General features: G+C 54.2%; 1 protein-coding gene across 14 annotated transcripts in view; it reads right to left on the bottom strand.

The window, feature by feature from the left end:
- The window catches only part of TNS1 (tensin 1), a 229600-nt gene that overhangs the window by 12961 nt on the left and 193005 nt on the right, over positions 1-23634 (bottom strand). For 10 of the 14 annotated variants that reach the window (XM_037015945.2, XM_037015948.2, XM_037015950.2 and 7 more), the window contains 7 exons: positions 20802-20998; positions 19740-19815; positions 16240-16332; positions 15143-15178; positions 7239-7437; positions 3331-4397; positions 544-630 (listed from right to left, as the gene is read on the bottom strand). In XM_037015945.2, the coding sequence (XP_036871840.2) occupies positions 544-630; positions 3331-4397; positions 7239-7437; positions 15143-15178; positions 16240-16332; positions 19740-19815; positions 20802-20998 (1755 nt within the window). The remainder of the gene's footprint in view (positions 1-543; positions 631-3330; positions 4398-7238; positions 7438-15142; positions 15179-16239; positions 16333-19739; positions 19816-20801; positions 20999-23634) is intronic. The other 4 variants (XM_073218119.1, XM_073218115.1, XM_073218117.1 and 1 more) reach the window with 1 other exon arrangement.

Here is a 23634-nt window from a genome sequence, read left to right as displayed (position 1 = left end):
TGGCCAACTTTTTCTGTAAATTACCAGATGGTAAATATTTCAGGCTTTGCAGTCCATGTAGTCTCTACTGCCACTGTCAACTCTGCCACTGCAGAACAAAAGCAGCCACAGACAGTACGTAAATGAATAAATACGGCTGTGCTGCAATAAAACTGTTTTTACTTAAACACACTACAGTCACCATACCCCTTCTACATCCACACGGACCTTTCCTGGGAGCCTACAGTGACTCTCATCTCCAGGCCCACAATCCCAACTTTGTTTTTTCTGTAAAATGTACAAAATGCTCTCACATGATGCAGGTGGACACCTACAGTTTCCTATTATCTTAGCCAGCCTTTTACTTTACTGCTGGTAAGGATGAGTCAGAGGTCTACAGCCACTGCTTGTGTGCCCCAATACCTCCCCATCTGACCTTGATCCCAGCCCCCCTCTGTGACCACCACCAGTCTGCTTATATTCCTTGCCCAGGCAAGACACGGGTCAGCAGCCAGCTGTGACCTCTGCTGGGCCACAGGGCCTTCAGTGCCACCCAGCACTCACCCTGCTCTCTGGAGATCTCAGGCTTGTACCAATACTTGGAAGTGTCCTGGACAAACTTCACTTTAGCCCGTGTCTCAGGGCTGTTGTCTAAAGGAGGAGAGGGAAAGAAGGTATGTGGGTTAAATCGTGTCCCCCAGAAAGGGAAAACTAATGATGGAGTCCTAATCCTGGGTACCTGGGAATGTGACCTTGTTTGGGAATGGGGCCTTTGCAGATATCATCAGGTTAGGATGAGGTCGCGCTAGATGAGAGTGGGTCCCAATCCAGTATGACTGGTGCCCTTACCAGAGGAGAGAAGGAGACAGAGAGACATATGGGGAGAGTGATATGCAAAGATGGGGGTAGTAACTGGGGTGATGTGTCCACAAACCAAGGGATGCCAAGGGCTGCCAGCAACCACGAGAAGCTAAAAGAACAGCCTGGAGCAGATGTTCCCTCAGAGCCTCCAGAAGGGACCAACCTTGCCAACACCTTGATTTTGGACTTCTGGCCTCCATTGCTGGGACAGAATAAGTTTGTTATATAAGCTGTCCTAGGACACTAACACAGAAAGCCAGTCTCCTCAAACATCATCAGAGCGTTGCTCGAAGGTACACAAGCAGCTTTCCCCACCTTCCCGTCTCCTGCCCTCCACTGGGGCCCATGGAGCTGCTCCCCCACTGAAGACCCTGCCACAGCGTTCTCCCTGAGCCACAAGCAGCCGTTCCTCCACCCCATCTCCCCTTTCTCAGAGGACTCAGACTAAACCCTTCCTGCAGTTTCTCTCCCACAGTCAAAGGCACCCCACCTTCTAGCCTCATTCTCAACAGGTGTATTTCCCAACTTTATTACAACACCCTTGAGAATGAGGGCAGAAAGATGCTTTTCTATTTACAAAGCCCATGTTCTGCATTGCAAAAAAATCACTTCCACCCTGGGACAAATAGAGGATGAGATTTAGTATTTAGTACTAGTATTAAGTCTAGGATTTAGAGATCACTGTGTCACGTAGCCCACTTCTCTGGCCAACGATCCCACCACCCAGACCCTCTGCAAACCGAGGTGCTTTCATAGAACATTGGGTCCTCAACTGCTTAACTTTATAGAAGGAGGAAAGTGAAGTTCAAAGAGGGGGTATGACCTGCCAAAGTCGCACAGACGGGTAACAGAAAGGCTCCTGTAAGACCTTCCCAGGTAAGAGGACACAGCAACCAAGTCAGTACCAGCTATGTCTTATCTCCTTCTCTGGGTATTAGGCTGTGCAGCCTCACTCTCCAGGCTTTTCCTTTAACTTTTGCTGCCAAAGGAAACAAAAGGGGCACGGGGGAAGAAGGAAAAAGGAATATTTCGATTCTGTGTGTTTCCTCTCCTTTTTTCAGAAGAGAAGGAGCTGCACTATACCGTAAAGTTCAGGGCACAGACCGGAGAATTTCAACTGGTCATTTATGCTCTTTGGGGCTTTGGGATCGGTCTCTGGAGGACAGCGAGGGGTAGGTCAGCTCCCTTTCCTGGCAGCTGTGCACAGAGCTGGGCCCATGGGCTCTGCAACTGCTATAAACTGCCATTCTCTGCTCAGAAGCCCTGGGCCCTGCTGCTGCCGGGGCCTGCCTAATGAGCTGTCAGAGGCGGCTGCAGCCCCACGTGCCTTCCTGTGTTGACTCCAGTGGCTATTTTAAGCAGGGAAGATGGTGGGAAACAGGAAATGCCCCAACTACTAGAAGTCCTGCATCCTCCAAGAAGAGGGTCTGGGAACCAGATGTCTCTGGTGGGCAGCAGGAAGCAGGGGTGTGCAAGGTCACTGTAGGTGCCCCTGCTGTCAATGGCAGGCTCAGGGCAGGACCTAGGAGTGACAGTCTGAGTTGCTGGGCAGCTGGAGCCCATCCCAGGCTGCCTGAAACACCCTAAATCTTCCTTGAATGCCCCAGGGATCCAGGGCCCCTCTGTAAACACTTAGGTTCCAGGAATGGCTGAGAAGCTGCAGATCAGCAGCAGCCTTGACCTCTGTTTATATATAATGAGCCCTCCAAGTAGAGGCAAAACTCCCAAGGTCTGGTGATGAGTGTGCAAACCTGCACAGGCTTCAGTGAAGCCTGGTCAGTAGACAGCAGACTCCAGTGAAAATGCCCACCCCGGGCCTTGGCCCAGATCACATATGGCTGCTGGATCTGTTACCAGTGACGTGTGCACAGGAGGGATCACAAGGTGTAAACAAAGTGCTGTGGGATGGCGGAAGGTCCCGGTTTGGAAGGCATGCTCCCTGCGTTATGCTAAATCACAGTAGCTCTCCAGATATGGAAACATGGTAAGACAATTCCCATAACACTTTGCAAGCACTAGTGTCAGGGTACTGTGGGCTTGGATTGGAAGCCATTGATTAACTGTATAATCCTGGACAAGTGACTAATCCTCTCAGGCTGTTTGCTCCTGTGTAAAATGGGGATAATAATACCTACTTTGCTAGGTGGTCATGAGGGTTAGGAGACAGCAGTTGGCCAATCCTGGCACATAGCATGTGCTCAACAAATGATAACGGTGACGACAATGATGATAATCTTAACAGCAATGCCATCATTATTATTTTCATTACTGTGGTCATCACCACTGCCACCACAGCTACCACAACCATAGCACATTTACTTTGAGGGCACCTCCAGAACCCATTATACAGATAAGAAAACTGAGGCCAAGAAGTCAGTGATTCGTCCAAGGTTGTCTGCCAAGGAGCTGTCAGAACAGAGACTGGGGCAGATGTGTAAACTGGTGGACTTATCTGTCAGCAGGAAAGGTGGAAGTGGAAACCAGGCCCACCTGGCATGGAGTACTTGGAGAAGTCGGGCAGAGTGTGAGAGAAGGACACGGTGCTGCCCCCGCTGGGACTGGACATGCCGCTGGCAACAGGCGAGGAGGACAACTTCCCATTGATGGTGGCGTAGTTGGGGAGGCTGCCCACTCGGTCTCCCACGGACATCCTCCGCTTCTCTGGCAAGGCTGGTGTTGGGCTCCCTTGCCGGAAGGCTGCTGAATCCGGAGACGGGGAGGTGGCGGGGCTGCTCAGGCTGGGGTAGTAGGCAGGGGACACAGGGAAAGAGGGCGTGGAAGGAGCCTGGTAGCCAGAGGCACTGCTCTGCCTGGACAGCGTGGGTCTCCGGTCTTCAGGAGTAGAATAGCCACCGTAGGGCACATGCCGGTCTAAGCTGGGGCTGCCAGGAACCCCCGCTCCTGACCCCCCCAGGTGACGGCCCGTGCTGGGGCTTCCGGGGCTTGCTATTGCACTGCCATGGAGACCAGAGGCCAGGTTGCCTTGGTGGGCCCCAGGGTGCCGGCCCAGGCTGGGGCTCCCTGGAGTGGTGGCCACATTGCTGTGGAGGCCTGAGACCTGGTGAGCCCCAGCGTGCCGGCCCAGGCTGGGGCTCCCTGGAGCGGTCACCATACTGCTCTGGGGAGTGGAGACCATGTTACCATGGAAACCAGTTCCTGGTGGACCCACCGGCTGGCGGTGGCCCAGACTGGGACTGCCAGGGGCAGCCATGCCGGGGTTGATGGCCCGGCGGCCAAAGCCAGGACTAGGGGGCGTGTTGGTGCCCACTGTCCTGTGGCGTGCCTGAGGGCTCCCAGGCACTGCGTGGACACCAGCCACACTGAACTGAGGCCGGGCCTGGCTTTCCGGGGAGCTGAACTGCTGAAGTGAGTAGTCGGGGCTGCTGTAACTACCACCCATGGCAGGGAGAGGAGAAGAGCTCTGGTAGTTTCTCTGAGCCGAAGGACTGGGCTGGCCCAGGCTGCCGGAGCGGAAGCCAGAATCCAACAAAGGCTGGGTAGGTGTCCGGGGGCCCTGGTCGCTGCTCTCTCCTGATGGGAAACTCCCCACTGAAGTGCTAGAGAGAGAGGGGGCAGGTTGAGAGGTCAGCAGATGGCATTTAATGAAGAACAGGCTTTCAGAGCGTTCAGCCCTCCCTCGCTCCACTCATCACAAGAGCTCCACTGGCATGCGCTGTATGTCAGGGCTTTTGTACGTCACCCTGTGGAATCCTCAAATGAGACTGAGGCTCAGAGAGGTTAAGCAACAGGCTCATAACTGCACAGCTCATAAGACCAGGGTTTCAACTCAGCGGTCTGCTTCCAAAGCCATGTACCACACTGACTGCTGAGCCACAAGTCAAAGTGAGGAGCTCTCTCTTATCAAAACTGAAGGTGGCTCTCCTGTTGTCATCTCCAGCATCACAGAAACTGGACACCAGAGAGGATGTTGTTCTGGCTCCTGTTCCTACTGGGAGTATCCTGCCTTGACTCAGTTTCCCCAGGTGTGCTATCATCCTCTCTAAACATTTAAGAGTACTAGAACAGGACCTGGGTAGCTCCAAAAAGCAAAGACAAGGAAGTCTCACAGAAGGAAATTTCAGCTCATTCTAAGGTCTGTTTTGCAGCTGTTGCATCTGGCTTCTAGTGGAACAAGCTGCCTTATATGGTAATGAGATTCCCATAACTAGGAGCATTTAAGCAGAAGCTAACCAACTTCTTGTCCTGAATGCCATGGAAGGAATTTCCTCCATTGGGAAGTTAGATTAGATGGGAGGTTGCTCACAATTTTAAGACTGATAAAATTCGGTTCAGTGGGGACTGTACCTAGGGACATGGCCATAATCAAAGGATCTCTTCTGAAGTTAGGTGCAAGTCCATATGTCAGTACTATGCAATAGGCCTATGAGTTGGGATGCCTGGATTCTGCTTGTTAAAGCTTTCTCATGTGGAAAATGAGGGGGCTGGGTTAGATAACCCTGATGCCTTCCAGACCCAAACTTCTGTCCCTGGAGGATATGGCAGGAGAGACAAAGGCTCTGACATCAGCAGCAGCTGCAGGGAGGTAGCACGCAGTCTCCGCACCCGGAGCCCCTGGGGGTGGCGTGGGGGTGGGGGTGGGGCAGGGCACATCTCCCTCACATAAGATGATGGACCAAAGCCTGGTGCTACAGACTGGAAGGAGTCTCAAGGAACTGTAAGCTCCAGTCCCTGTGAGAGGTAAGGTGGGCAGCCAGACAAGAGCCACAGGCAAGGAGAAGGTCAGGGGTCAGTTAAGGACAAAGTCTACCTCAAAGCCCAGAAGGGGCCAAAGCAGACCACCACTTCCTGGAATCATCTGAACTCTGAGGAATGGGAGGAATGCCAGGCTGAGCGGGGTGGGGGACACTGAAACGGAGTTCTGGAAGATTAATCCCAGAGGAGAAACATTAGTTTCCTGGGCCCTGAAAAGCGCCAACACTACAGCAGAAGGAATTTGAGAAAGTGAAAACTTCCTAATGTCAAGGCTCCCTGAACATCAGCAGTGGTGGCTGGGCAAGTTAGGAAAATCCCTTTTTCTTTAAAGGATGTACCCTCTGCCCAGAGGCAGACCTCCTGAGAAATGGGGCTGTCTGCCCCGTCAAGAAGCTGGGGAGGGGGCGAGGTAGATTGGGGTGCATGCTTGGCTCCAGGTTTCAGCATTCTTAGGGTGCAAAAGAATGCGACCTCTGCTCAGTCAGCCTCCCCGTCCTGACCTGGGAGAGGCACACTGCACTGGGCCAAGCAAGGGGCAACTGGGCTGGCCCTAAAGGTGTGATGGGGTGGCTGGAGAGTTTCCAGGTTGCTGCAGGAACACAGTAGGGAAGGGAGTGGACTTGGGAAGGGATGCTCAGCAGCCGTCTCCCTTCCTGGGGGCAAGTTCTAGCCCCATCCTCCTTGCATGCCTAGCACCCTGTACCCTGCCCCAGGTGATCTCGAGCTCCCTCTCCTATGTCCCTTAAACTCTCCCTGCCATAAGCCTATGCCCCCACCCCTGGGCCTCCCTCTTTGGAGCCCCCCTGCCCAATTCCAGGCTTTCCTCTCTCTGACCCACTCAGAACGCCAGCCACCCATCTACCAAGACCTCCCTCCTCACACCTTACAGCCAACTCCGCACCTTCAGCCGTGCGCTTTCAGCCCCACAGCCCCAGCACATCCACACCCCTGCCCTCTGTCTTGGCTGTGCTGTCCTTCTAGAATGCCCTCTCCCTCTTCCTTCACCTCTCAACACCCTACTCACCTTCTGGCCTTACCACAGATACCTCCAGCCCCAGAAATCCTCTCTGGGGCCCTAGCCAGAAATAATGGACCCTTGTCCTGAGCTCTAAGCACTCACAGTCTGCGGTGGGTGCCTCTGATTCTCATCCTGTGACAGGCGGGCCCCGTCATGCAGGGCCGCAGAGAGGATAGAGATACGGGCTCCAGAACCAGATGCCTTTGGTCTGAATCCTATTTCTGATACTATTTAGCTGCAGGACCTTGAGCAAGCTAGTTTACTGCTCTGTGCCTCAGTTTACTCTTCTAAAAAGTGGGAACAATACTAGTACTAACTTAGAGGATCGCTGTGAGGATTAAATAATCATATAAGGCACATGGGAAGCCCTCACTGCATAATGATTACTGTCGTTAGATTTTAAACTTGGGGGAAGTTCACCCTCATACGCCCCAATTCTCTAGCACAGTTCTGGATGGTGGGATTGACTGTACCCTAGGAATCACAGCTTATTCATCCTTGTGCTCCCCATGGGATGTGGCACTCAGAGGACGCTCTCTCAGTGTGCCCTGATGAGCTGGCTTCCAAGGTGCAGAAAGCTGGGCGTGATTTCTGCCTGCCCACACTCTGAGTAGACCCAAGAGGCCTCACCCATCCTGTGCCAGCCGGCATCCTTCCCCCCACTTACCTGTCAGCGCTGAGGATGGGGCTGCTGGTGGAGAGGGGGCTGGGGGAGACAAAGGAGCTGCCCAGGGTCCCATTCCTCAGGGGTATCTCATGGCCGTAGGCCTGGGCAGCTGGTGTGCCGTAGCTCTTAGGCTCAGGGTCCTGAGATCGGGGCCCAGCCACTGCTGTCCGCACCACCGACTCGACATAGCTCCGTGGCTCTGGAAGGAGCGAGGGGATAGAGGCTGAGATCTGGGGGAGGGCAATGTGGACCCCACCCAACCTGTCAGGGAACATGCCTCCCCAGAGTCCAGCCTGTGGGGACAACTCCAAAAGGACAGCCAAGCATGCAAAGGGCACTTCGCCTAGGATTCTTGCCTCCCAGGCCCACCCTCTTCCCAGTGTCTTGGAGAAGCTGTGAGTGCCCCCACAGAACCCTTAACCAGAGCCTCACTCAGAGAAGCTTCCCAGAAATGGCCCCCAGCTCTGCCTCAACACGGCCACCGCAGACTGTCCCCTCCTAGAGTTAGGACACCCATCCATCACTAGAACCTTCTACTTCCACATCGTCCAGCCCCTTCCCCTTTAGCTGCTTCTTTTCTTCAACATCCCTGCTACTCATCCCCTCCAGGACTTTCTAGATCCCCCCTGGCACTGCCAGAGTCTGGGCTCTAACAGTGGACCCAGAGGCCCAGCCTGGCCCTGCCCATATTCAGAACAGCACCAGGGTTCACAAGGCTCTGCCCCACACCCAGAATCCAGAGCCAGGCTTGCTGGCCTAGCAACAGGCCTGCTCTGGTGAATCACACCCAGCCCTTTCCATGCCAAGACACACCCACCCTCCCGCCTGACACACTTAGCATTCCTCCAGAGACTGACATCCTTATCCCGCCTGGTGCTCAGAATAGCCTGGGGGGACAAGTGCCAGAAAGACTGTTTTACAGATGAGGACTCTGAGGCCTGGAGAGGGAAATGACTGGATGGAGGCCAGGACCCAGGGTCCCAGCCAGTGCTGGTCTGACACCCCACCACCTCTGAGGCCAGCCCCGAAGCTAACACAACACTAAAAGGTAGAAGAAGCAGGGCGCTTTGGCTTCTCCAGGGACATGACCGGGATGGGTGATGTTCCTACCACCTCCAAACCTGGCACTGTCCCTGCCTGCCCCAAGAGGATGTGATCTGAGCACAGCCCCATACTTGGCCCACAGTCAGAGCATCCACTGAAACCAGCCCAAGAAAGTGAGGACCCAGAGTCTGTGTAGCTGTGGGTGGGCCAGGCCCCTGGAGCCTGTGCTGGGGACAGTGAACAGGGGCGGGGCAGCGTGTCTGCAAAGGATCAGGCATGGAGGTCTAGTCCAGGTACTAGGCACGGGGTGATGTAAAACCAGCCACATGAGTGCCCAAACCTGGAGTCTATGTGGGCAGAGGCCAGCAAGGCCTCCTCAAAAGGCCCTCCTCAACCAGGCCAGACCACCCAACCCACTCCCAGAAGCCCCAGGCCACACTCACTCCAAGAGCACTGAATCTGTGCCTATGCCCAAGGCCCTGCTGGAACTAGGAGATGCTACAAAGATCCTCTGACACAGGACACGTTCTTGTGAAGGACCAATAGTAAGCATTTTAGGCCTGGGGGGTCAGACAGTGTCTGTGGCAACTACTCCAGCACAAAAGCAATCAGAGCCAAGACGTAAATGAAAAAGTGTGGCTGCACTGCAATTAAACTTGCTTTACAAAAATAGGCAGTGGGCCAGATTCAGCCATAGTTTGCTGAACCTTGATCTAACCCATTTCCTCAGCCCAGAAAGGTAGAGCCATGTGCCCCAGAACACACAGCTCATCAGTGACCAGGGATACCAGCACCATGGTCTCCTGACTCTCAATGCTGGATCTGTGTGGCCAGGAGAGGGGCTACAGCTTCATGGGGTCATGTAGAGCTGGCTGCTACCCAGAACTCCAGCTCATTAGCCAGAGAAGAGCTAACTCCACAGGGCTATTTATAATGATAAAAACAGCAAACAATCATATGAAGAAAGTAGAATTCAGAATTTTTACTTAAATACTTGCCCCGGTCACACAGTAGTGAGTGGCAGAGTGAGCCTAGGAACCCAGGTGGTCTGGCCCAGACCCTGCTCTCTCAGCCACTGCACACACACTGGCCAGAGAAAATCAGGAAGCCAGAGGTTTTGGGGTATCTTTAGTCTTGGGGGGCTGGCTCCAAAGTGGTAACCCAGCTTGGCACAAGGGACCATCAGATGGGGCCTCGCAGCCACGGAAATGGCAATCAAGACCCAAGGCCAGAGTGCACCCTTCCTTCCCTGCACCATCCTGGGTCGCTCTCTCTTGAAAACTCCTCCTGGACCCTTCCAGGCCTTCAGCTTCATCAGGGTGCCCACAGGGTTTGGCGGCCCTTCTCTCCCACTGAGAGACAGCAAGGGGATCCATCCGCTGCATGGCCACCCCTGGGCTCCTTGCTGATCTGTACTCACAGTACCCCACGCACCTCCTGGCACATAGTAAGGCCTCGATATGCATCTGTCCTACAAACTACTGGATGCACGACTTACACCCTCCGGCCCCACCAACAGAGGGACTAAGACCCAAGAGGCACACTTTCATTTTTCTCATTCCCTGGGGTTCTTGCTGACCCCAGAAGCTCAAGTTAAACCCATATGGATGAGCCCTGAGGTCTGTGCTCGTCTACCTGTGAGTGTCCCCCTGGTCAGTGTCCCCCTGACCCGCTCTCCAGCCGCTCTGCCTCCCTGGTGGCCAGGTTTACGACTGCATCACCTAGACCCATCAGCCTGAAGACTCCAGATGGCTTTGGCCTTTGGCCAGTAGGAGGAACTGGCAGGAGACAAGAGGGAGGGAAGGGAGAAGGCCAAGGTGCCAGTGGCTGCATGCCAGGGTCTGCCCAAGACCACAGCTCCAGTCAGGGGCTCTCTCCTCCAGCTAGTTTAACCAGGCCTGGCATGGGGATATCTCCCTCTTCCAGCTAGGGAGCCCCTGGGATGCTTCACTACCCATGACCTTTGAAATAACCATTACACTCTTCTCAGTTGCCCCATCAGAATGAGCCTTCTGTATCTAGGCAGGACCCTGACCCATACATTGGATAAGTGACTCACACTACCCTACACCCTGCCCTGTGAAAAGGTACATGGACCTCTTCCAGAAGCAGTAAAACTGAGATGAAGTAGGCTACACCATCCTACCCGTCGGTCAGGATGGAGCCGAGGCTGAGACCCAGAGATGCTGGCTCCCATTTGGCCTGCTGGCATCCCCTCTAACTGGTTCTAGCCTAAACACAGGGACCCTGAGCTCAAGGCCAGGAGCTGAGTGTGGTTTGCCCAGAGCCTCGATGGGATAGTATATTACAAATTCTGAGATATCAGAAACCTGAGGTGGCTACAGGATGGCTTCATTCCTGGGGCTGCAGTCTCATTGGCCCCTTCCCCATTCCCATCAGATCCTAGGCCACAGAAGGCTGCAGGAGCTCTCAGAGGGCTGGGTGTCCAAACCTGGGGGATGGGACTGCTAACCTAGGAAGTACCAGCTGCTTCCTCACTACATGGCAGGAAATGGCTCTTGAGTCTGGGTGGCCAGCTAGCCTCAGGTCTGCTCCTGGGTCAGCAGCGCGTGGGGTTCAGTGACCCAGCCCACCCAGCCCTGCCCTCACCTCCTTCTCTGCCTCCTTTCTCCTCTCCTGCTCCATCCTCTCCTGCGGTTGGCTAGTCTGCAGGCCATCTGCCACCCCTCCCTGGCCTTCCAGGCCCAAATCTGGGGTAGAGATGAGCTCTTTCATTCAAGTCTCCACTCCTCGTGAACCAGAGCAGGAGGGACCTTAGGGAAGGTAACTTGATTTCTTGAATCCATCTCCAGAACTAATTCAAAACCAACCTTTGGAGCCAAAAACAGTTTTCTCTGTTTTACAGACTCAGTTTCCATATTGAAAATGCCTCCTTTTTCTGCCTATTCCTAGGCTTTTTCTCTCCTCCCAACCTGAGAACAACACATAAAGGGTGACTTGGGACAGGCTGCTGAAGCATTCTGGGACTCCATTTCCTCATCTGTGAAATGGGAATGAGAATACTCACCTGCCCAGCCAGGATCGAGCATACGAGATGAGGAAGTTCCTTCTAATTTTCCCTGGCTAATCCAGTGCTGGTGTCGGCCAGCAGCCCACAGTCGCCCCCATGCCCCCACTGTGCCTGCTCCTGCCTCCCTCCACCCTTCCCTCACGCCCTCTCTCTCCCGGTTTTCCCCCTCTCCTCCAATCCTAGGGCAGCTGCACCCAGGAGATTCAGGAAGGGTGGGAGAGGTGGGGCCAGGGAGGGTGCTTCATGAAGAACATTCCACCAGTGGGAACAAACCCATTTCAGTGGCTGCTGGTGTCTGAGGGCAGCTGGGAGCACAAGAGTGACTTGGCCTCGCCGGGCCCAGAGTCGGCTTTCCATCCGCACTCTGCAGCACATTTTCTGCTCCCAGGAAGGGCTCTTTGCCTAGAAAGAAGGGGCCCGCCCATTCCAAGTAAAATGAAGACGTGTGGGTTGGGGGGAGGGAGGAAGTAGAGAAACACCCAAGTCTCAATCCAGGGGTTCAAAAGTTAGAATTTTAAACCTCTTAGAATTGGGCCACATGGCCCTCCTCTGAGCTCCCATGACACCCTGTTCCTACTCACTCAGCCCTTCTGCCTTACGCTAAAATATCTGTGGGCATCTCTGTCCTCACCAGGCTGCCTCACTCATCTTTATTCCTCACCTAGCACAAGACCTGACACATGCAAGGTGCTCAGTAAACTGGCATTGCATAGCACTGCCCTAAAATCTCAGAAGCAGCGGCATAGCCATCACCAAGGAATCCGAGCAGGAGGAACCCCTGGAGGGGCCATTTCTAGGCCAACGTGTTCCCTTACATCAAACCCATCCATCTAATCATTTGGAACCTAACCTGAATGGTAATCCTGCTCCCATTCCTCTGGGAAAGAAGTTTTAGCAATTTCTTTCCCTGTTTCACTGCTGGGAAGCTATTCTAGGTGCTGACCTTGCGTCTTTATGGCTGTAGGCTTTACTTTCTCTCCTTCCTTCATGGGGAAGAGTACCCAGTCCTCACATCTGAAAAGTCACTGTTTGTGTCTAGAGGTTGTGCCCAATGTAAATACATGGAAAGGGGCAGCCCCCATGTGCTGATGTGCATAGGCTCTCATCTGTGCCCCTGACGGACCATGCAGGCCAGGAAAAGTTATTTGACCTCCCTAAATGTCATCTCCTCATTGGAAAAACAGGCTCCTACCTTTCATTGCTTCTATAATTGTTAAACAAGATGGTAATAACACAACACCACATGGTCCCACCCCTGCTTATTGAACCTCATGGTTACCACTCTCCTTGCTCCCAGCCTTACTGACTTTGCACGCTGTTTGCTCCTACCCCAGGACCTTGGTATATGCCCTTTCTCTTTCCATAGAATGCTCTTCTCTCACCCCTATTACCAAGTTAATGTCACTCACCTTCACACCTTACTTCTTTAGCGAAGGTCAGGTTTTTGCCCTAAGGTCTCATAAACTATATCCCTTCCCTCTGGAGCCTGCATCTCAGTATGTAATTCTGAGTGATAATTTAATTCTGGCTCCTATTCATGCACATATTCCATGAAGTTAGGATCCATAATACTCTCTATCATTATATCCCCACAGCCTGGCACTGTCCCTGGCACACAGCAGGCACACAAAATATCTACTGAATAAATGCATCAGTAAATGGTAGAATGAATGAATATAAAGCATTTATCACAACTCCTTGAACAGAAGACTCCCCTACAGTCTTTTCCCCTAGCTGAGTAAATCTGCCTGTGATCATTTTTCCTCACAGGCATCTTTTTCTGCATTTCCCATCAAAGTGTCAGCAGAGAAATCAAGCAGAGCCTTGGAAGGTCAGCAAAGAATGTGCTTTAGTCTAAGCTGGGAGATGATGCATGAGTCAGGAAAAATAGAACTGGCTGCGCACAGCCTTGCTCCCTGCCCCTCATCTACCCTGCTCCCCAGGCCACGACAGCAATTCCGACCCCCACACTGGAATCCTGGGGCACAGTGCCTAGAGACAGGAGGAGGGCTCTGAAGCAGCCACGGGAGGAGGAGACCATTAAGTACAGTCTCCGCCCAGCTGCCTCTTAACTGTGACCTTGGGCAGATGTTCCCAAGCCTCCCCCCATCACAGGATCCCAGCTCCACATCTGTGAAAATGATGGGTGTGCAGAGTTGATCCCTAAGAACCCTCCCCTCCAACCTCTGTGGCTCCAGAGCAGATGGAGGAGGGTGGCTGAGTCACTTGGGAGGCATAATGGGCAAAGCCCCACTCAGTTCTGTTGATATTCCTCTGAAGTGTCACCGCAGAGTGGGAAACACAACAGCCAGTGCCCATCAGCATGTGGGATAACCTACCCCTCAGCCCTTCTGCCTGGGGAGTTTGAGGCCCCACCAGTCAGTTTAAGTCAGCAACTGCGAAGACAGCTGAGCACCTACTGTGTGGAAGGGAGCAGGGGTGGCATCTGAAACACACGCATGCTGGCTCCAGCCCCAGCTTATTCGAGACCCCCCCCCCCTGTGCAGCCTCACTGCCTGGCCAGAATCAGCAGCCAGGAGCACGCTGTCGCTCACCCCATCCTGGGACCTGTTGCTGGGGGCTGCCTCGTTCTGTCTGGTGGTGTTGCCTACGCTCCGGCTGGCTGCAAGTGGGCAAAGCTTTACAGGAAGCTCCAGCCATCTTACCTGGGTGATGGCAGATCAAAGGGACGCAGCCCATGCCCACTTCAGGAGTAGAAAATCAAGGTGGTGAGAGCAAAGGAAAGTGGGAAGTTGGCTTAAGAAAACCAAGTGGGAGTCTTTAAAGAAACCACGCTACACAGAACCAGGGCCCAGGTGGGAAGTGAGACCATAACATGGTCAGCGCTGGAAGGAGTCTCAGTGCCCACATTGTCCAATCCCTCCTGATGAAGATGGGGATGCAGATGCCCAGAAACACACACGGACCACCCAGGCCAGCACCCCTTCATTTCGCCTGCTGCTCTGAGTCATCACTGAATTTGGGATACATGCTAAACTGCACAGTTCATCTAAATCAGGGGCACAGGCATGAACTCCTTGAAAAGGTTTATCAAAATCATGTGTATGAGAGTCCTGATGCATTTGTGTAGGGGTGGGTCCATAGCTTTTGAAATCCCCAAAGGCATCTAAAATCTCAGAAAGCCAGATTTCCTACTGTCAGTATTGATATGAAACCAGGCAAAGGCTTTAAGAGGGCAACTTATGGCTGTAAGACAGTGGTTCTGAACCAGGGGTGATTACCTCCCAAGGGGACATTTGCAATGTTAGAGACACTTTCGATTGACTGGGTGACTGCTCCTGGTACAGCAGGTAGAGGCCAGAGAGGCTGCTAAGTCCCTGCAGTACACAGGGCAGCCCCACAGCTAAGAACTGTCCTGCCCCAAGTGCCAGGAGTGGCGAGGTTGAGAAACCCTGCTCTGGGGTATACCTGTGTAACATGCCCCAGAAAATGGAACAAGCCCTCTTGCTGTGGGAGTCCCTCACCCTCTGCAGGGGCTTGCTGCAACCCCAGGCAAGCTGGCGGAAATGCCCCTGGAGGAGGCAGCGGCAGGAGGGGCATTTTGTCGCCAAGATGGCACCGCACGAGCTCCTGGACACTGGCTGCACCTGAACCCACACCCAGCAGCTACCACCTCCTCAGCCGGGGCTCAGGCAGCGTCCGCAGGGATGGCTCAGCAGCAGGGGGTGGGGACCAGGAGGCTGAGGGCCTGATCACTGGGGACCTGGTCAGGAAAGAGAGCTGCCCCCAAGCCAGCCAGATCAAGCTCCGGGTGGAAAGCCGCTCCCCGGCCCAGAGAGGAAGCAGCCACACAGCAGACCACACTTACCTTGGGAAAGCTCTGTCACCACCTTCCCCTCATCCTCTGAGGGAAGAGGAGAAGAGAGGTGGGAAGAAGGAGAGGCAGGGGATGGAGAAAGAAGGAAGCGCAAAAAGGAGAGACAGAGAGACAGATTAATAGGAATCACCTCCTGAGAGACAGATTCATTGAGGAGAGGGAGGTGGGAAAGAAAGGAAGGGTGAGGCCAGGCCAGAGGCGGGCTCTCCGGAGAAGACTCCGGCGGTGGGGGGAGAGGCGGGGTCCCTTTACAGGACCCAGCATCCAGGGCACACAGGCTAAGGAAGGCCTCGCTCTCAGGAGCAAGGCCGCCTGCCCTGCATGGCTCCAGGCCGAACCGTCTCACCTGGGATACATTTTAGATAGGAGCGTGCTGGCCTGGAGAAAGGCAGCCCCAGCCCCCTCCTTGTCCCCGTGACTCAGGGTCCCGGGCCATGCAGACAGCCCCAGAGTGGGAGTCCGTGTGTCCACGTGGGTCACACAGGCATGTCCTTGCCCTCCTACCTGGCTGGATCAGTTTTCTGACAACTAAGGACAAAAGGCAAAGTTGGATCCAGATCCCAGCCCAGCCCTAAAACCAGTCTGGGGAGTAACTTTCTGGGCTCAGCCAGTTTAAAGTGGCCTCTAAGGGCCCCCCACTTTCCTGTTCCCCCACAGAAAGAAGAAGAACTGGGAAATGTGAGGAGGAAGAGGGAGGTGTGCACCTGGGGCCTGTGTACATGTGCGTGTTTGTGTGTACACAAGTGCCTGAACACTGGGGGATGGGAGAGCCAGGCTTCCAGCAGAACACAGAGGCCAAGCCACCAAATCCCCAGGGCACAGGATGCTGGGAGTGGTACTGACCCCAATGGGCAAGAAGGCTGCAAAGGGACCTATGCCCCCCAACCCTCGCACAGAGAGCCCCACAGGCCTGACCTCAGCATGAGCACAAAGCCACCACCTTGTTTCTAGAAAGATCCCGAGAACCCACCACCTCTGGGCCTTTCTGATTAGCTCTTCAGCCCTGCCCAGGACCACAGGGGTCCGCTACCCCCCACTTCCCCACCGTTTGGCCTCCCCTACCACATCCCTTCCAGCTAGTCACTCACCACCTGTGGGGTGCAACAGGATGTCCGCTGGGTTGTGCGGTTTCAGGCCCAGAGCAGACAGGGGTGTCTTGGCCAGACCTGGTGGGGAGCGCACTGTGTAGGAGAGAAGAGGGGAGACACAGGGAGTAGGCCTCAGTGGGGGCATGTCAGGAGGCATGGGCAGCAGGAGGCTGCTCGGAGGAAAGAGCCCCGGCCCCAGGGGGCAGCTGCCTGGGCTCCACCGCCCTCGCCTGTCTCCCTGTCCCTCTTCAGGTTAAGGGGAAAGTGAAAAGTCAGGAGATGATGGTGCCCCTCAACCCTGTACTGGCCCTGCCCATCACCCTTGAGGAAATAATTTCTATCCCTAGAACCTTAATTCTTTGCTACAGTCCCTTTACGTTGCTGTGGTTTACAACATGTACAGGCTCCTCCGCCTATCTTCAACTCTCTGCGTTTTCTCTCCCCGCCTCCTCTGACTTTCCCCACCCCACACACAGTCTTTCTAAACCATGCACTTAGATGGACTTTGAGAACCAAAGGAAATGGGGCACCAAGATGGCACATCTTGTCCTCCCATGCCAACCTGAGACCCAGGCTGACCCTCAGCCAGAAGTCTCTGACCCCCAGGCTAGCATGTCCCTCTCAAATCCTAGGAGGAGAGGATTTCTCTGTGTGGTGCTCTCTGTACCCCCAAACCTCAGCATTCTGGAAGAGAGAGAAGTCTGACCTCCACAATCCTTGACCAAGAACACCAACTCCCCCATGCTAACCCTCCCAAGCAGCTCATCTGGGTTAGAAGCGTCACGTAACACACAAGGTCAGAAAGGGCTGCCAGGCTTTCTCCCATCAGCCAAGGACTCAGCCAGATGCTAAACTGATCAGCAAGGCAGTTGTTATGCCCTGTCACGAGATTTCTCGGTGGCAGCTGCCACATCTCCTAACACACTTCCAAGGAGAAGTAAAGAAATGAGCTCTCTGTCTCCTACCACGGCTATGGAGAGCCTGCAGAGGCCATGCCCCTGAGGACATGCACCTCACAGATCAGCCAGAGCCGAGGCTGCCTGTCCCACACCAATGGCCTCTACAGACTAGCTGTGACCCTCAGATGCCCAGGACCCACAGAGCAGCTCTGGGACCCTCTCTGGCCCCTCCTCCTTTTCCCAAAAGACAGTGAGAGCTATAGGAAACTAACAAAAATACAGTATCTCGAGGCAAGCAGTGTATATAATTTATTGTGCACATGCAGGTGTGTACATAGGTCCACGTGGGAACAGTGAGACACCATGGGGATCCAGTTGGATGGATCACCCCTGCACTCCACCCTCAAGCCCTCCTTAGATGCACAACAAATACAGCAGAGGGGCAAATGGGTGCAAACACATACATCTGGATAATGGGTGAAGTCTAAGTCTAGACATGCGTGTCTCTGTCCTTCCCTCTCTCTTTGTACATAAACACACATACACATTCAATGTCTATCACCCTCCAGGACAGCCACTGCTGAAAATGGCATCTTGCAGTAGGTACCCGTCAAGCACAAATTAATGTTTGTCAAATGAATGAACTCGAATATAATTAATTATGGAAGAATGAGCCCAGCCTCAGAGGTCACCCTCCATGGACTGCCCACAAAGTATCTCCAGCCCACAGGCGTGCATATGTTTGCCCGACAGGCACAGCAGATGCCCAGATGGACCAGTGAGACAAGGGCACAAGAGGCAGTAGGAAGCTTCCCTTGGTTCCTCCTCAAGCGTGTCAGGCTCCCTAACCCCTCAGGTCCCCGTCCCCAGGCATCTGGCCCTGCTGCTGAGGCAGACGCGTGGGGGGCCCTGAAGCCACCTCTAGGCAAAGGCTTTTTCTTCCCAAGAGAATTCCTCACATTCCTCCGCCTCTGTCCTCTCTCCAAATCCTGTGCTGGATGAAACCTCTGACTTGTTCTTCCTGCTGGGGCACCCAGGGCTGGCTGAGGGGAGGGGGAGATGAATGGGAATGGGGAAAGGACAAAACCCAACTCCAGCTCAGCCTAGTGGTTTCTCTTCCAAACATGGTATGGCCAAGATCCCGGCTGTTGGGACTGACAGTGAATGGCAGCAGGTATGAAGATGGAGGGGTAAGATCAGGGACAGAGTCATAAAAGACAGCAGGGCTGCCACTTAAGCAGACTGCCCTGGGCCTGCGCTGCCCAATATGGTAGCCACAAGTCACCCATGGCATAGAGCACCCGCAGCATGGCCAGTCTCAACCAAAATGTGCCAGATTTCAAAGACTTGGTATGAAACAAGAACACAAAATATTGATTACACGTTGAAATGATAATATTTTACATCTCTGGGGTTAAATAAAACCTATTATTAAAAGTAATTTCATGGGCCTCTTTTTACATTTACAAAAAAAAAAGATTGTAAGGTATCTCATTAATATTTTTATCTTGATTTACCTATTGAAATGATCATATTTTGGATATTTTGGGTTAAGAACAAAAAGATCGCTAAAATTAATTCCTCCAGTTTCCTGTTAGGTTTTTCAGTGCAGCTACTAGAAAATTCTAAGCCACAAATATGGCTCATGTTTGCTGTGGGACTGCACTGCTCTAGGGCACAGCCATGGCTTCCATGCACAACGCTGGTCTCCTATGTGCCCAAGACGGCAGCCAACACAAACCTTGCCAGCACAGGGGCCGGCTCCGGTGCCACATTCCTCCCCTCCACAGGACAGCCACACACCAGGAGACTGCACAGCCGGTTCTGGTTCTCCCATCCTCACCTTCCACCACTCACCCACTTCTCCCTCCCCTGGCAGCCTGTGCCTGTCACAGGGACCCCGAGGCCTTCACAGGCAGGAATAGTTCCATCTCTGCTTCCTACAACAACTCCCTCCAACTCTCCTTCATGTCCTTCTTCTGTAAAAAGCAACACTGCCCTGCTCCTGGGCTCATCCTGGCCTTCTCTTTGTGTGGAAACGCCTCAGCCCTCCAGGGACTTGCCTCTCCAGTGAGTGTATCAGGGACAGACTAAATGCTCCTGCCTGGAGGCCAAGGATGGGTGAGATGGGGACCTTTGTCAGCCTGAGCATTCCGGGCCTTTCTTTCCTTGGTGGAAACTAAATAGCTTGCCTGAAATGGAAGAGCTGCCTGGAAGCAGACAAATGGAAGTCCGAAGCAAGAAGGACAAGAGATATCTCAGAGACAGACCAGCAAGTCACTGAGAATCACTTTAGGCTGGGGGGTGTCTTGCACGCAGGATGCAGACTCTCAACAATTAGGAAAACTCCGCACTGTGGGAGCCCAGGGGCCCCAGAATAGGTCAGTCTAGATCCTAAGGCTGCAGCTGTAGCATCCTTACATACGCGAGCATGGACGACACAAAAGAAGAGAAATCAGGGAGGGATGGTGATGTGAAATGAGCCACAGGGATACAAAGCAGCAGATTCTGGCCCCACCCAACTCTGCCAGCATCCACCCCAGGGTTCAGACAGGGCCTCAAGGAGACCCAGGGAAGACAGACTTAGTAGGGAGTTCTTACCCCCACTGGGTGGTGGGCTGGTCGGGGAGGTTGCCTCCATCTCCTCAAAGGCCTCCTTGTAGCTGTGCAGATGGGGCTGCAGGGGAAGAACAAGGGGAGGAAAAGGGAGCTATTCACTGATGGCCATGACCCTGAGGAGGAGGGCTTTCCCAGTTAACCAGCCCACAGATCCCCTGCCAGTCTGACCACCTACCCCTCCCCAGGTTAACCCAGAAGTCGAAGGGAGATGCTGGCCATCTGTGGCCCCAACAACTCCCTGCAGCCCAGGAACGGAAAGTGGCTATTTGCAAGGCCTTGGTCCAGCGTGGGTGGAATTCAGAGCAGCTGCCTTGGAAATATTTCACAGCAAGGCAAAACAGAAGGTGCTGGGGGCAAGGAAGTCAGGTCCTGCCAGAAAGCAGGAAAGAAAAGATGTCCAAAGGTCATTTGTATCCAGAGTGACTACTTAGCTGGATTGCACAGGACATGGACCACCATCAGAATCTTCCAGAGTGCACATTTAAAACGCAGATTCCTGGGACCCATCCCAAATCAAATATGCTAGAATCTCTGGAGGTGGACTTGGGAATCTGTATTTTGAACAAATCCCCCAGTGATTGTTATGTTCACTGAAGTTTAGGCCCCACTGCCTCAAACTATTGAAATATCTCAGAAATGCACAAATTTGGCATTGAAATTAGATCTCCCAAGAAACCTCTGTATCTAGAAAGGGTTCAGAAACACTCTTGTCAGTCTGTGATCTGGTTTAGAGTTTGGAGGCTCGGTCACCTAGGCCATACCCAGGATCCTTGCCACCCTACTAAGGTGGGTACTCTTTAGAAGTCAAGAAGGAAACTTCAATCTCAGAGCTCACTTAGGAAGTGGGAGCATCAGAGCTCTTTGGGGAAGGAAATGGGCTCAAAGTTCCACATGCCAGAGACAATAACCTGAAGTGAGGACATGGAAGAAAAATTACCAAGTTTAATGACAGGTCAGTGTCCCCCAGGGGGCCAGCCAGTTCCTGGGTAGTTCAGGTGGGTTCTGCTACCCTCTGTGGCCCCAGGATGCAGTCCAAGGACTCACCTCTTTGGGCCGCCCTCCAGGATTGAGAGCAATGGTGAGAGCCAGCTCCGGGGAGACGCACTGGACAGGGGAGCGGACCCCAGGGCTCCGGGGGGATGGGGGTTCTGGAGACTGGTTCTCATACTGTCCATCACTGGCCGCCCGCCTCCGCAGAGGGGCTGGGGGTTCTGCAGGCTGCTTCTCCCGAGCCTGCACTCCTGGGAGGAATGGCAAGGTAGAGACAGAGCAATCAGCATACTGTGTGAGAAAGGATCGACCAGACCTAATACCCCAGAGAAGGCAGTGCATCTTAGCCCAGGGGCCGTGCTGAAGCTGGGCCTGTCTTCCCTCAGCACCCCCAGCCTCCCGCTGCCCACACCCCAGGCTTTCTTTGCAGGGTGGGGGATCTGCTTAGGTGGGGCTGGCCTTCACCAGGAATTTCCATTCTGCACGGGGCTGGGGCCCAGAGCACAAAGGACTGATACAAGAAACAGATGTCAACTCCTTCCAAGCCCTGGAGGCCGAGGGCCAGAACTTCCAGGCAAAAGAGGGAAGGTGGAGGGAGGAGGGGCAGTCTCCAAGGCAACTGCGCCAACCAACAAGCAACATCAGGCCCATGGGGAAGATCTTTGGAAAGAGCGAATAATGCATCATCCTGCAAATGGTGCTCCCAACAAGAAATAAAGAAATGACTAAGTATTGTCATGAAGTCCCCAGCCCCAGCTGACCCCTGGAATATTGCTGGCCTTCTCTGGGGTTTCCCAACCCACTGAGCCTCTGAAACCTCTTACCAGCTTCTCTGATCTACTCACCCCTTTTCTTGCCCCAAAGATGGTCCAGGTTCCCACCGTTCTCCTCCCATCAGAGCAGCAAGCACAGAGCCCGAAATCATGTGCTTCGTCTGCTTTTCTGTACTTCCCTTCCATTCCACAGGCCTGAGGATGCTGTAGCTTCTCCCTCCTTCCTTCCCACTCCATCTTTCCACACTGGGCTGAGACACGGAACCCACTGCCTCACTGAGCTGGCTCCAGAATCCCAGAAGTCTTACTCGCTAGATCCCAGGAGCAGAGACCCAGACTAGGGGGGCTCCTAGTCTTCATTCTCTCGTGGGAGGAGATTCTCAGCTCTGCCTTCACCACCACCCAGGAGGGCAGGTTAGGTGAGGAGAAATGCTGGCACTTACTAAAGGTCATGAGGGACCCTAGCAGCACCATGCAGCACCTCTGGGGACACTGCCCCATGCCACCCGTGCACACGCACATACTGCTGGGCCCTAGGAATGTGCCAGTGCAACAAGCAGAAATCACCCTCATTTAGACTGGATCATCTACCATCCACTGTAGGGTCTGCATGCCTTCAGGCGGCCCCCTGTGCCCACCTGGTATGGCCACCAAGGTTGCCATGAAAAGCACATGGCTGGAAGCCTGCCTATTTGTCATGAACAGCAGGCTGCCAGCTGCAAAGACTAGGGACAGACAAGCTCTCACACACATACAATCCCTCCAAAACACACACTCGGACTGTGTCCCATAGTTAGGGGCCCTTGCGGAGAGCGGCAGGAGGTCCCAGGCAGGGCGGTGTAGGGCTCTTTTTTATTCAGAGGCGGCCTGCCTGCCATCTCAACCAGGAAAAAGTAAACCTGAACCAAAAATTGCTTTACTCAAAGCAGACAAGCTCTCCTCACCTTGAAGTGCCTTTGTTTTCAGAATAGAAAAATGGGGGCCTCGCAGTCCTAATGGTGGGGTGGGGGGACTGCTGTGGCAACAGTCCAGATGAAGGGGTGGAGCAGTGCGCAGGGACCCTGCGGCAATCCCAGGTTCCCGGCCTCAGAGGAGTGGCCTGCAGGCCCTGCCACGCCTGCAGTGGCTCCTGCCCTTGGCCAAGCTTCTCCCACGTCCACCCAGCCCGCTTCCCCCTCAGGCCTCCTGGGCAGCTTGGTTCAGAGCCGCTGCTGGTTTCATTCCTGGCAAAAACATTAGAGAGGAACAGACATTGCCATTGATTTTCTAATAATAATGGTGACAAAGGAGGCCCATTTGGGAAAGGCTCTTGGGGTTTGGAACTAAGTTCAGCCCCAAGGTTAAAAGAAATGCATTAGGGCTGGTCTCAGTTCCGGCTTGCCCAGCCAGGCAGCCTCTTTCTGGCAGATGGCCCTGCCTTTGCAAGGGTGGTCAGTTCTGTGACATCTGATGTCTGCCCTTGAAAAGTGGGTCTGTTTCAGTTCCAGGTACTGAATCTCTGAGAGGGAAAGAGTAAATTCTCCCTGATGTACCCAGAACATGCCCCATGTTCAGGTGCCACAGATGGTTGGAGCCACCTGGAGAGGAGGGGGAAAGGGAGGAGAGGGGGGGAGGGGAGAGGGGGGGGGAGGGGAGAGGGGGAAGGGGAGGGGAAGGGGGGAGGGGAAGGGGGAGAGGAGGGGTGTGGGGGGAGGGGAGGGGGAGAGGAGAAGAGAGGGGGAGGGGAGGGGAAGGGGGAGGGGAAGGGGGAGAGGAGGGGTGTAGGGGGAGGGGAGGGGGGAGAGGAGAAGAGAGGGGGAGGGGAAGGGAAGGGAAGAGGGAGGGGAGGGAGAGGAGAGGAGGGGAGGATGGGGGAGGGGAGGAGGGGAGGGGAAGGGGAGAGAAGAGGAGAGGTGGAGGGGGAAGGGAGGAAAGGGAAGAGGGAGGGGAGGGGAGGATGGGGAGGGGAAGGGGAGGGGGAGGAGAAGGGGAGGGGAGGGGAGAGAAGAGAGGGGGAGGGGGAAGGGAAGGGAAGAGGGAAGGGGAGGGAGGGGAGGATGGGGGAGGGGAGATGAGGGGAGGAGAGGGGAAAGTTGGGGAAGGGGAGGGAAGAGGAGGAGAGGGGAGGGGAAGGG

Source organism: Manis javanica, chromosome 12 (assembly GCF_040802235.1).
Source record: "Manis javanica isolate MJ-LG chromosome 12, MJ_LKY, whole genome shotgun sequence".
NCBI lineage: Eukaryota > Metazoa > Chordata > Mammalia > Pholidota > Manidae > Manis > Manis javanica.
Note: the sequence above shows the minus strand (reverse complement) of the source record. Positions and strands in the feature narration are given on the sequence as shown.